The sequence below is a fragment of the Macaca thibetana genome, chromosome 14, assembly GCF_024542745.1.
Source record: "Macaca thibetana thibetana isolate TM-01 chromosome 14, ASM2454274v1, whole genome shotgun sequence".
NCBI classification, from domain to species: domain Eukaryota; kingdom Metazoa; phylum Chordata; class Mammalia; order Primates; family Cercopithecidae; genus Macaca; species Macaca thibetana.
Genome location: NC_065591.1, coordinates 121,525,360 through 121,539,184, shown reverse-complemented (window position 1 = coordinate 121,539,184; position 13,825 = coordinate 121,525,360). Strand labels below are relative to the sequence as shown.

General features: G+C 50.0%; 1 protein-coding gene across 1 annotated transcript in view; it reads right to left on the bottom strand.

Annotated features, from left to right (window-relative positions):
* Positions 1-13,825, bottom strand: part of ST14 (ST14 transmembrane serine protease matriptase) — a 53,886-nt gene that overhangs the window by 17,606 nt on the left and 22,455 nt on the right. The window contains exons 2-7 of the mRNA XM_050755948.1: positions 5,293-5,452; positions 4,910-5,037; positions 4,630-4,700; positions 3,652-3,809; positions 3,401-3,436; positions 2,869-3,109 (exon numbers count right to left, since the gene is read on the bottom strand). Of these exons, the coding sequence (XP_050611905.1) occupies positions 2,869-3,109; positions 3,401-3,436; positions 3,652-3,809; positions 4,630-4,700; positions 4,910-5,037; positions 5,293-5,452 (794 nt within the window). The remainder of the gene's footprint in view (positions 1-2,868; positions 3,110-3,400; positions 3,437-3,651; positions 3,810-4,629; positions 4,701-4,909; positions 5,038-5,292; positions 5,453-13,825) is intronic.

The following is a 13,825-nucleotide window of genomic DNA, read 5'->3' as shown; positions in this document are numbered from 1 at the left end:
AAAAAAAAAAAAAAAAAAGCAACACCCTAGACATGATACATGCCCACAACAGAGGATTTACTACATAAGCTGTGGGTTCAATCAGAACAATAGCAGTGGTAACAACCAACATTTATCAAGAACATGCCAAGGTCGGGCCTATAATCCCAGAATATTGGGAGGCCGCGAGGCAGGAGAATTCCTTGAGGCCAGGAGTTTCACACCAGCCTGGGTAACAGAGTGACACCTCATCTCCATCATCAAAAAAACTAGCTGGGCATGGTGGCATTTGCTGTAGTCCCAGCTACTCAGGGGCGAGGCCAGAGCCTCAGGAGTTCAAGGTTACAGTGAGCTATGATTGTGCCACTGCACTCCAGCCTGGGCAACCAGGAGACTCAAAAAAAAAAAAAAAAAAAAAAAAAAGAGGAACATGCCTGGCATGGTTCTCGGTGCTCTTAAATCTGTTAACTCACAATCTTCATAACAGCTCTATGGAGTAGATACTGTTATCCCTATCTCAGAGGTGAGGAAACTGAGACACAGAGATTTTCAGTAACTTGCCCAACATCCCATGGTTAATAAGTGGCAGGCTTAGAATTTAAACTCAGGCATTGAAGCTCCAGAGTCCACACTGCTCACAACCATACCATCCTGATTGTGTCCCCTCCTTCTAAACAATGCAACTTTATAAAAACCCTGAGAGACAGGGTGACTGATTTGGAAAGATCATCATAATATACTTCATTTGTTAAAGCAGGTAATGAAACTGCATGCATGGGATAATCCTATTTCTTAACACACACAGAGCAAAAAAGGCTGGGAGAATAGACATCAAAAATTTGGCCAGGTGCTGTGGCTCATGCCTGTAATCCCAGCACTTTGGGAGGCCAAGGCAGGCAGATCACCTGAGGTCAGGGGTTCGAGACCAGCCTGACCAACATGGTGAAACCCCATCTCTACTAAAAATACAAAAAAAAATTAGCTGAGAGTGGTGGTGCATGCCTGTAATCCCAGCTACTCGGGAGGATGAGGCAGGAGAATTGCTTGAACCCGGGAGGCGGAGGTTGCGGTGAGCGGAGATCTTGCCACTGCACTCCAGCCTGGGCGACAGAGCGAGACCCCGTCTCAAAGAAAAAGAATTAACAGTGGTTATTTCTAGGCAGTAAGATGACGAGTGACTTTAGTCTTCCTTTGGCTTGTCAATTTCTTTTTCCCACCAGGACCATGTACTTCTTTGTTGTGCGATTAATACATTAGAGAGATGGACAAGAAGTCCTGGTTGCGAAGCTGTGGCAGCAGATGGTTCTAGATTATTCTTGGCCTGGATTTTAGCCCATTATTAATCATTAAACGTCCGCCCAGCTCATTTCCATAGTCAGCCACAGAAGGCTCTGGCCCAGCGAGTGCAGGAGAGGCGGCTTACCCACCATGCACAGCACCTCTGCGCAGTACGCTCCACCCTGACGTGGGGTACCCCACAGGTGCATTAACCATGCCTTTCCGTTTTCTGTAATGCGGGTGCTTTGACATCTGGGGCCCTGCTGACTGTGGAGGGCTGGCCAATGCTTAGAGATAGGAAAAGTCTCACCTGCAAGCAAACCTTCCCTATACAAACCCACCCATGGAGGGCCCAGCCCCACCTCCTCCAAAAAGATCTCACACTCAGGGCCACTATTCTTTGCCCTAACCACCCCAGACCCAAGTATCAGAGAACTAGGGACAGCTCCTATGCCCCAGAGCCTACTAAAATTATTCAAACAAGTCAATTCTAAACCTCTCACCCTGGTTTGTCTTGCCTTTTCAGTGTAAACCATATAAAGGCTCTTTTTGTTGTTGTTGTTTTGAGACAGAGTCTTGCTCTGTTGCCCAGGCTGGAGTGCAGTGGTGCAATCTTGGCTTACTGCAACCTCTGCCTCCCAGGTTCAAGTGATTCTCCTGCCTTGGCCTCCTGAGTAGCTGGGATTACAGGTGCCCACCACCACACCCAGCTGATTTTTGTATTTTTAGTAGAGACCACACCCAGCTGATTTTTGTATTTTTAGTAGAGATGGGGTTTCATCAGCTTGGCCAGGATGGTCTCAAACTCCTGATCTCAAGTGATCCAGCCGCCTTGGCCTCCCAAAGTGCTGGGCTTACAGGCATGAGCCACCACGCCCGGTCCATAATAAAGGCTCTTGCTTACATTTTCCCCTCATTCCTGTTACCCCTTGACCAACCTAGTGCTTCCTCGTGTAGCCTGAGACAGGGTCTTGCTCTGTTGCCCGGGCTGGAGTGCAGTGGTGCAATCACAGCTCACTGCAGCCTTGACCTCCTGAGTTGGAGATCCTCCTGCATCAGCCTCCTGAGTAGGCATGCACCACCACACCCAGCTAAGCTTTTTATTTTTTATAGAGGCAGAGTCTTGTTGCCCACGCTAGTCTCAAACTCCTGGCCTCAAGAGATCCTCCTGCCTCAGCCTCCCAAGGCGCTGAGATTATAGGCATGAGCTACCATGCCCACCAACAAAATTGTCTTTCCAAGGGCAGTCATCTCCTGATCTGTTGGCCTTCATATAGCTGAATAACAAAGCCTACATTTTAAAACTGTGGGCAGAGCCTTCTCTGGCAGTTCAGGGGGACACGCCCTGCACAGGCTGGATTTGGTGTCTGGGGACCAGAGAGCCTTCCTCTGCCTTGCCAAGGCTGAGAAAAATCGCCTCCCAGACTCGACTGGAGCTCCATCTGAGGATCACACCACACGTGCCCCTTGCTGCCTGGACGTTTGGCAGTGGCCTGTGGCCAAGAGTCGTAAACTGCATCCCAGGCCTGTGCTGCAATCGGTTGAAGAAGCTGGCCCCCTATGGTGCAGCTGCCAAGCTCCCACAGCCCCCCCCGCCCCCGGGGTACTCACTGCACCAGGGCGTGGGGCTCCATGGGGCTCAGGGTGTTGTACACCGTCACCAGGTCGCTGCCGCGCTCATCACAGGACGCAAGGTCAAAGCTGCGGAAGGTGAGGCTCAGCACTGAGTCGGCATCCCCCCGCAGGGCCCACTGGCAGCGGGCATGAGCGGGGTAGGGGCTGTCAGGGAATCCGGGCGTGGTGAAGCGCATCACCTCCACACCGCGGGCGTGCAGGGCAAAGCTGCAGCTGTCTGCGCAGGAGACAAGAAGAAGGGCATGTGTGGGGGCAGGACTGGGCAGAGCTGGGGGAGGAACCTGAGACCCCGTGGGCCTGGCCCCTTTGAGATGCCCCAGGCTGCCCTGGGCCTCGGGAGATCAGGAAAGGGGCTTCTCAGAAGGGCCTGGAAGAGGAAGGGCCTGGAAAGATCATCGTAGTGTACTTCATTCAGAGGGACATGCACTGGGGACCCCACTGGCTCAAGGGCATCTGGCCATATCTCCCCTCTTCCCCACCCAGAGGAGGAGGTGGGCACGGTACTTACTGTCCTGGGTCCTCTGTACCGTTTTGGGGTCAGTGGCTGAAGAATAAGAAGGAGAATAAAGAATTTCCTGATACAATCCATTTCCTTATTCCTGCTTCCTTATTATCTAAAGGGAGGTGCCCGGCCAGCATGTAATCTTCTCTCTGGTGCACTGGGCCCTGGGAGTGCCGGTCCCCTGCAATGGTCCAGGGCCCAGCCCCACTCCAGGGAAGGCTGGCCAGTCCCATGCCCACCCCGACCCTCGGACTCACGGAAAGCCACCACTGAGGTGACCACAAAGGACTTCAGGGAGCGCGCCCGCGGGGGCAGCATGACTACGCGTTCCTCGGCCATGACGCGCTCGGCCTCCTCCACCAGGTGCTGTGGGATACTGAACTCAGACCAGTAGTAGGCGATGACGCTGCCCTCACTGGGGAGAGAGCCGGTGGGGGGGGGCCTGAGGCAGAGCTCTGGGCCCCATTTCCCCCACGTGCGCCTAGAGCGACTCCAGGGCACGTGGGCCACTCAGGCCACCCGCGGGGGCCCACCTGGGCCCTCCATCTGCAGAGGCCCTGCCCCAGCTCCTCTTTTGTGTCACCCCTCTTCCCACCCCGAAGCAAGAGGACTTGTCCCTTTGCCCGCTGCTCTCAGTCTCACCCCCACCAGACCAATTCTGGAGGCTGCTCAGGGGTAGGAATGAGGCGGGGGGAACCCACTGGAATTTTCCCACAAGCGAGGACACCCCGAGTGTCGCCTTCCTGAGCCTGTTTTCTGACCTGAGAAAGGAACTGGGAATGCCACCTGCCACACAGCATTCCCCAGGGTTCAAACGAACTAGCAAAATAAAAAGCAGTTTGAGAAGAAAGTCTATTTTTTTACAAAAGTATGCGTGAAAAACTGTACAAGCACAGAAAATATGGGGACTCATTGAAGCCTGCCTGAGCACCCCGACTCCCCCAAACCCAAATGTGGAAAAACAACAAAGAATCACAGCCATTCCTGGCATCATGCCAAGCACTTCACAGGCCTTTGGGCAGCTCATCACAGCAACAGCTGCAGTCACCTTTGCCATGGGGGCAGAAGAGTCAGGCTGCCAAGTAACGCACAGGAGGACGCAACGAGGACCCTCCTTGGCTCTCCAGGCCTGGACCTCCAGCACCATCTCCCGCTTTCTGCCCTACACACTGCACCCCGATCACACTCCCAGCCAGTCTGGGATGCATCCCACTGAGCCTTCTGTCTGCACCCACCTGAAGGCGGTCACGGCCGACTCCTTGTGGTAGGGGCCCAGGAACGGGACTCCGCTGTACAGCAGCTTCAGCTGAGGAAGGGCAGAGACTCAAGGCGGGCCCCACACAGCGATGACGCTGCCCTAAGCCCGGGCTGCGCCCTCCCCTCTGGGGCCCGGGCCCGTCCCACATCACCCCCATCCCAGGGCCCTGGGAGCACAGGCGAGGTACGTCCCTGCTGCCCAGCAGGTGGGACACCAGGGCACACAGCCAGGCAGGGCTCTGGGCAGGCTGCACTCACCGCGTCCTTCACCTTGCTGGCCAGGCTTACAAACTCAGTGGAGTTGGAGTTCTCGTAGGCATCCAGAAAATTCTCATTTGTGATCCTCAGGTAGCCATTGAAGATCTTCTGGACACGCACGTCCCGGTCTGTGTGAGACCAGAAGGCGCTCGGTCAGGGGAGGTGGTACCACCCCCGCCTGTCCCTCGCCATCCACAACGGGGAATGAATGGCGGGAGGGAGCAATGGGCCAGCCCTGACTGCTTCCCATCACCCCCATCAGGGTTCCAGAGAGGCCAAGAGACCCTCGTGTCCTCAGTAGGTGGCCCTGGGTCTCTCCACTGAGGGAGGAGGGACAGCCACCCCTCCTCGTCCTCCCTGGAGCCAGCCCCCACTTTACTCACACTGCAAATGCCACACCAGGAAGCCGATCCCCAGTGAGACCAAGAGGAGGCCAATCAGCACGGCTGCCAGCACCACCCAGCGCCCCGGGCCACGCTTTTCCACCTTCTTGACGTTGTTGACCGGCAGGAACTCCACGCCTTCCTCCAAGCCATTCACTTTCTGCTGGCAGAGAGGTGCCACCACTCAGACCCTCTCACCCCTCTCCCCCTGCACCCCGCTGGGGAAGATGTTCACATTTTGTGAGGTCCGGTTTGGAGAAGAAAGCAGGGGCTTGGGTGAGAAGAAGGGGGCTTCCCCCAGAGGCATGGGGACCACTGCCCAGAGCGCAGACTCTGAGACATGAACCCTGGGCATGCTCTGGGAGGAACATGAGGTCGGCCTTCCCGACCACGCATCTCAGGGTCTGGACAGCACCAGGCAATCATTGCTTACGAATTGTTCATTTAAATTAAAACGCAATGAAGGGCTGTCGAAACCCAGTCTTCGAGGTCTTCCCTTCAGTGAATCATCTTTGACATAGGTGGGTGCCCTGGAGAGGGGCCCCAGGCCAGGACCATGACTGGCAACTATGGTGCCCCTGTGCAGACTTCTACGAGCAGGCCCTGCTCCCTGGGACACAGCCCCTACCAGATTCAGTCCCCCTATCACCTGGCCCAGGAGCCTGTGGCCAGCACTCAACTGCACACCCTACCCAGTGGCCTTAACCAGCCAAAAGTAAAAAGGTGGTGCCGTCGTGGAAAAAAACTGCTCTGTGTTTAACCTTGGGAACCCCAGTCCAGGACCGGAAAGCACAGTGAGAGGCCCACTGTGGGAATCCACACCCATGCACAGCCCCAAGAGAAGGAAAAGCAAACAAACCAAATGCCCAACAAATAGGATGGCGACTTCCCTGGGTTCCTCCCTGCCAAGGGTATCCATGAGGAGGGGCCAGAATACGAAGGGGCAGGTGGGGTGTCTGCTGCCCACAGTGACGGACTGGCAAAGGTTTCTGCCCATAGCACATGCCATCTACCCGCCCTGAATCCTGGGGACGCACCATGGCCTGGCGCTGTGGCACTTTCGGTTTAACTACCTCATACCCACTCAATACGGCTCACATCAAAAGCAACAGCCCATCCCAAACCCACATGTGTTGGCCCTTTTAACGGTTTCCTGATGTCGTTCTTCTGGTGGTGATCTCATAAATCGACAGTGTAAATTTAAGCTGACATGTCTTGGTTTGTGACATTTACCCACTATCAACTCACTGCATGAAAGATTCTCCTCACTCCTGCCTTACTGGGATACTTAAAACTCCAATTTTGGTTTCCTAATTGGCTATATTTGTGACTGGATCTAATATCACACACAGAAACACATCCCAGACGGCCACTTAAAATGTCTTCAAGCTGCTTGTTCTGGAGTCGTCTCTATATTTCTAAATAATATGGCAACACCATAATCTCTTGACTCATCCATCTAGAAATCGGTTGACTTTCTATTATGACAATGTGGATTTTAGTGTCCTTCCGCCCTTTCTCTCCCAATCCTCCCAATAGTTAAAAGCCCAAAGTTGAAAAAAAATCATATCCATACTCTAGGTTTTCATTATTAGCCTGTGAAAATATTGTTCACTATTATGTTTCCTTTCTTTGTACAATTTCTTTGTTTTTCCTGCTGTGAATTTTCACTTGCTGGCGTTACTTTTTAATTTGTACCCAAATCTTTACATACAGTCTAAGAGCTCTGCAGTACTTCTCAATCTTCTACATATAAAATCTGTTAAATAACTTATTTCATATTCTTCCTGAGGGCCACACTTCTGGAGCCCCCTGTCCTTTCTCATAGCAGTTGTCCAGAACTTCCTTCACCATCACCCTGGGATTTTTCTTAATCTTCTTCTGCATTAAAATCCTTATTTCCTGGATTCCATGTCTTCATCTTTCTTGGTTTACACTTCATTTGGGTGGAACACATACTTTTTAAAAATTTTTTTCTAACTATAAAGACCCAGAAGAGACGAACATTTACTTTCTGAGAAGAATAGTTTTTGATACTTTGCATGTTTCTGAAAATACCTTAATTCTACACTCACATTTATGGAAGTTTGGCTGGGTATAGAACTACAGGTTTAAAATAATTTTCACTTAGAATTTTGAGGGCTCAGGCTGGACGCAGTGGCTCACGCCTGTAATCCCAGCACTTTGGGAGGCCGAGGCACGTGGATCATCTGAGGTCGGGAGTTCGAGACCAGCCTGGCCAACGTGGTGAAACCCCGTCTCTGCTAACAACACAAAAATTAGCTGGGTGTGGTGGCACGTGCATGTAATCCCAGCTACTTAGGAGGCTGAGGCAGGAGAATCACTTGAACCCAGGAGGCAGAGGTTGCAGTGAGCTGAGATTGCACCACTGTACTCCAGCCTGGGTGGCAGACTGAAACTGTCTCAAAAAAAAAAAAAAAAAAAAAAAGAAAAGAAAAGAATTCTGATGGCTCTATTGTTTTTTAGCTTCTAATTTGCTTTTGAGAAATATGATAATATTATAAACTCATTATCTTTTACTTATGACTTCGCTGTCTTCCTTTGAAAGCCTTGAGGATGTGCTTTGAATTGGGTCTTTTTGTTTCCTTGAGACAGGGTCTTGCTGTGTTGCCTAGGTTGGAATGCAGTGGTCTAATCATAGCTCACTGTAACCTTGAACTCCGGAGCTCAGGCAATCCTCCCACCTCAGCCTCCTGAGTAGGTAGGACTATAGCTGTACACCACCGTGTCCAGTTAATTTTTTAATAATTTTTTGTAGAGGCAAGGTCTTGCTATGTTGCCCAGGCTGGTCTCGAACTCCTGGCCTCAAGCTATCCTTTCATCTCAGCCTCCCAAAGTGATTTTCCTGTCTTATTTTTTAGATTATGTCTCCTTTTCATCTTCCCTGGTCTACCTTTCTTTAATCCTTATTATATTTATCCTCTATTTACCCTTTCTCTGTATTATCCATCTCATTATTTTTAACCTTTCAATTGAGTTTTTCATTCTTGGTATCAAAATTTTAATTTCTAAGAGCTTTCTTGTTCTTTGAATTTTCCTCTTTTATGGCATCTTGTATTTGCTTCATGAATGCAAAACCTTCTCATCTTTATATTTCCATTGAGTATCTTTTCCCTGTTTTTGACTTTCTCTTCCATGTTGAAGGCTTTCTTCAAATGCTGGGGGATCCTGGGTGGTTATTTTTATTTAGAAACAAGCTCCTGAAGGCTGTTTGGAAGCTCTGTGTGCATGCCATGCCACAACTGGCTTCACTGGGGGGGACACAAGTAAGTGGCGAAACAGATTTTTTTCTGGGCACTCCCAACTGTGAGACTATATACATATTCCTGTGGCTGGTTCCATTGCTCCAGAGAATAATTTTCTCATCTCCTGGCTGGAGTGATTCAAACCCAGCCACTAGCATTCAGGAACATGTAGAAGAGACTCTTTCCCCTTCTTTTCACCTCTCGCGACAGCTTTCCTCTGTACCTGGGGTCCTCAAGCCCAGACATTCTTTGAGTCGATCTCTCCAGACTATTTTTCCCATCCACTGTGGGAGTCTGCTGGGGTCTTTGTCTTTTGGCTTGGGGCTGAGGTGGAGATTTGGGAATCAAATGTCCTTTCTTGTCTCACCTCTGTCTTCTAGAATACTTGAGCCCAATCTTTTCTGAGTCTGGCAGAGAAGAGACCATTACCAAAGAAATACTGGAAGGATATTTCCAAGAGCTGAAGAGAGTCCTAAATCTTCCAATTCAAAGGGCTCAGTGAATGGTGAGAAAGACAAATGAAGCAGCACATATAGCCAAACAGACTGTACTGTGATGACATTTTGGAACATCACGGATAAGAATGGATCCTCTACGCCTCTAGCTGTCATCTTTTCTCTCCTGTATTTTGCGTTTCTTCAGCGTTTGGTTCTATTTTGGGAATTTCTTTGACTTGCTCTTGCAAACCTTCCATTAAATTTAAAAAATAGCTTCATTGAGGTATTATTGCATAAAACAAAGTGTATATATTTAAGTGTACAATTTTGGGCATCCATATGCACCCATGAAACCATCCACAGCTAAGATGATGCCCATGTCCATGGCCTTCAAAGTCTCCTCCTGGCCCCTCCCACATGTTCCTCCCTGAATCCATTTCCTGTCCCCAAGAAACCACGCATCTGCTTCAGGCTGCTTTTCCCAGAGCTTTATGTAAATAGAATTCTGCAGTATGCACTCTTCCATCTGGCTACTTTCACTCCGCACGATTCCTCTGAGACTCACCCAGGTTCCTGTGTGCACAGCAGTGCATGCCTTTCGGTTGTTGCTGCATTTATCCCATCGTTTGGGTACACAAGCATGTGTTTACCTGTTCACCTATTGATGGACATTTGGGGTGTCTCCAATCTGAGGTCATTACAAATAGAGCTGCCAGAAACACTCCCGTAGCTGTCTTTGTACTGGCGTATCAGCAATGAACAACTGGAAACTAAAACTAAAAGACACCTTTTACAATAGCTTCAAAAATATGAAATACTTAGAGGTAAATCTGACCAAAAATGCACAAAACCTGTACTCTGAAAGATGCAAAATACTGCTGGGAGAAATTCTAAAAGACCTAAATTAGTTGAGCAATATATGCTGTTCATGGATTAGAAGACTCAATATTAAGATGTCTATTCTCAAATTTAGCTATAGATGCAATGCAATCTTTTTTTTAAGATACAGGGTCTTGCTATGTTACCCAGGCTGGTCTTGAACTCCTGGCTTTAGCAATCCTCCTGCCTCAGCCTCCTGAGTAGCTGGGACTACAGGGTGCACCACTGTACCCAGCTGCAACTAGATATTTTTATATTATCTTTGGAACTTCCCCTTTGACTTTCTTTCAGGCTAGGTTTTCTTTAGACATCTGGTGGCTTCTGGTAGTCTAATCATACTTAAGAATGAGAAAACAGAGATTTCAGCTAGACTCTGAACAGACTGTGTATGTGTATATAAGTATAAGAAATGTAGCTGGGAACAGTGGCTCCCGCCTGTAATCCCAGCACTTTGGGAGGCTGAGGCAGGCGGATCATTTGAGGTCAGGAGTTTGAGACCAGCCCGACCAACATGGTGAAACCCCTGTCTCTACTAAAAATACGAAACAATTAGGCAGGCGTGGTGGTGCACGCCTGTAGTCCCAGTCACTCAGGAGGCTGAGGCAGGAGAATGGCTTGAACCCAGGAGGCGGAGGTTGCAGTGAGCTGAGATCATGCCACTGCCCTACAGCCTGGGCAAGAGAGTGAGACTCTGTCTCGAAAAAAAAAAAAAAAAAAAAATGTAGGCCGGGCGTGGTGGCTCACGCCTCTAATCCCAGCACTTTGGGAGGACGAGGCAGGTAGATCACCTGAGGTCAGGAGTTTGAGACCAGCCTGGCCAACATGGTGAAACCTCATCTCTACTAAAAATACAAAAAAATTAGCCAAGCGTGGTGGTGGACGCCTGTAATCCCACTACTCAGGGGGCTGAGGCATGACAATCGCTTGAATCCGGGAGGCAGAGGTTGCAGTGAGCCAAAATCGTGCCATTACACTCCAGCCTGGGCAACAAGAGCGAAACTCCATCTCAAAAAAAGAAAAAAAAAAAAAGTAACAAAAGTGGCCGGGCGCGGTGGCTCATGCCTGCAATCCCAGCACTTTTGGAGGCCAAGGCAAGGGGATCACCTGAGGTCAGGAGTTTGAGACCAGCCTGGTCAATATGGGGAAACCCCATCTCTACTAAAAATACAAAAAAATTAGCTGGGTGTGGTGGCAGACGCCTGTTATCCCAGCTACTCAGGAGGGTGAAGTACAAGAGTCTCTTGAACCCGGGAGGCGGAGATTGCAGTGAGCCGAGATCACACCACTGCACTCCAGCCTGGGCAACCGAGTGAGACTTGGTCTCAAAAAAAAAAAAAAGAAAGAAAAAAAAAAGAAATTTAACAAAAGGGCCAGGCATGGTGGCTCACATCTGCACTGTGAAAGGCCAAAGTGGGCAGATCACTTGAGCCCAGGAGTTCGAGACCAGCGTGGCCAAAATGGCTAAACCCCATCTCCTCAAAAACACACAAAAAACTAGCCAGGCATGGCAGCATGCACCTGTAGTCCTGGCTACTCAGGAGGCTGAGGCAGGAGGATGATCTGAGCCCAGGGAGGCTGAGGCTACAGTGAGCCATACCTTCCAGCCTGGGCGAGACATCAAGACCAAGGAAAGAAGGAAAGAAAGAAGACAGACAGACAGACAGACAGAAAGAAAGAAAGAAGGAAGGAAGGAAGGAAGGAAGGAAGGAAGGAAGGAAGGAAAGAAGGAAGGAAGGAAGGAAGGAAGGAAGGAAAAGAAAAGAAATAAAAGAAAGAAAGAAAGAACGAAAGAAAGAAAGAACGAAAGAAAAAAAGAACGAAAGAAAGAAAGAAGGAAAGAAGGAACGGAGGAAAGAAGGAAAGGAGGAAAGAAGGAAAGGAAGAAGGAAAGAAAGAAGGAAAGGAAGAAGGAAAGGAAGAAGGAAAGGAAGAAGGAAAGAAAGAAAGAAAGAAAGAACGAAAGAACGAAAGAAAGAAAGAACGAAGGAAAGAAGGAAAGAAGGAAAGGAAGAAGGAAAGGAAGAAGGAAAGGAAGGAAGAAAGGAAGGAAGGAAGGAAGGAAGGAAGGAAGGAAGGAAGAAAGAAAGAAAGAAAGAAAGAAAGAAAGAAAGAAAGAAAGAAAGAAAGAAAGAAAGAAAGAAAGAAAGGAGGGAAGGAGGGAGGGAGGGAGGGAGGGAGGGAAGGAAGGAAGGAAGGAAGGAAGGAAGGAAGGAAGGAAGGAAGGAAGGAAGGAAGGAAGGAAGGAAGGAAGGAAGGAAGGGTGGGTAACAAAATAATAATTTATTATGTTTAGATGTATATCCAATTCACAGGGTAATTTCACAACCATTTTCGTACTGGACCTTCACAACAATCCTGTGACTCATTCCAGACTGGTTGGTGCTATCACCCCTGTTATACAGAGAAGGTAGGGAAGAATGCTAATTTTGCAAGGTCACCCAGCACTTGGTGGCAGATCCAGAATCTGGTCCTGGTTTACTGCCTCCCAGTGTGGTTAGGTTCCAGAATTCAGGGAACAAGGATTCAGGGAACCATGAGAAGGGGGAAGGTGGCTGAGGGCATTGACTCAGGGGTCTCCCCAGGCTCTGCCATGGAGCGAGGCTGCCAGCAGTGGCGCTAGCTCAATGGTGGGTCCTCCGTCCTCCCTGCAGTGTGAGCTCTGTGGCGCCACTCAGCCCAAAAGTGCTGTCTAATCAGTAACTGGGCTGCTTCCTTTTATAACCTTAGCTCTTGGCTCCATTTTCAGGTGTAACAGAGATACCGTTGCATAATCCCATCGTTTTATTGATAAGAACACTGAGGCTGAAAGAGAGGGAGTGGCCTGTTCCTCCAAGGTCACAAAGCTAATAAAGTTGGTGAAGCAGCAAAGCTCTTTTAACTCCTGGGTGCTGGAGGAGGAAGGAGGAGGTCTCAGGGAGCTCCCATCCACTTAGACACTTAGACAACTGTAGATATAACACCTCCCTATGGGGCCACAGCCAACGGGCGAGATCCTGTGCCTGTGCCTGCTTTCACTTCTCTTGTCTCTCTTTCTTAAAAGCAAACATATTTGCAGGTGCACACAAAAAACAGTGCTATGAAGCCAGGTGTCTGCTTACCATAAACGCAGATAGAGGCCACGTAACTATCACAGCCTCTTCCTGCTGGCCCACTTTAGTTAGATCCTGGCCAGACGGCCCAGAAACACAGCAGCTCAGCTCCAGGCCACTCAGACAAGGGAGCGAGGAATGACTCCCTGGCGGGAGGTTGGGGATAAGGGCTCGGGACAAGCAGGGTACAGACCCTAAAGGGTCAGGATCTAACAGGGACCACCACCATCCCACCCACAGGGGTGAGATCAGACCACTAACCCACCCAGCAGACGGGAGATCAGACCACCATCCCACCCAGCAGACACGAGATCAGACCACCATCCCACCCAGCAGACAGGAGATCAGACCACCATCCCACCCAGCAGACACGAGATCAGACCACCATCCCACCCAGCAGACACGAGATCAGACCACCATCCCACCCAGCAGACACGAGATCAGACCACCAACCCACCCAGCAGACAGGAGATCAGACCACCATCCCACCCAGCAGACACGAGATCAGACCACCATCCCACCCAGCAGACACGAGATCAGACCACCATCCCACCCAGCAGACACGAGATCAGACCACCATCCCACCCAGCAGACACGAGATCAGACCACCATCCCACCCAGCAGACACGAGATCAGACCACCAACCCACCCAGCAGACACGAGATCAGACCACCATCCCACCCAGCAGACACGAGATCAGACCACCATCCCACCCAGCAGACACGACGAGATCAGACCACCATCCCACCCAGCAGACACGAGATCAGACCACCATCCCACCCAGCAGACACGAGATCAGACCACCATCCCACCCAGCAGACACGAGATCAGACCACCATCCCACCCAGCAGACACGAGATCA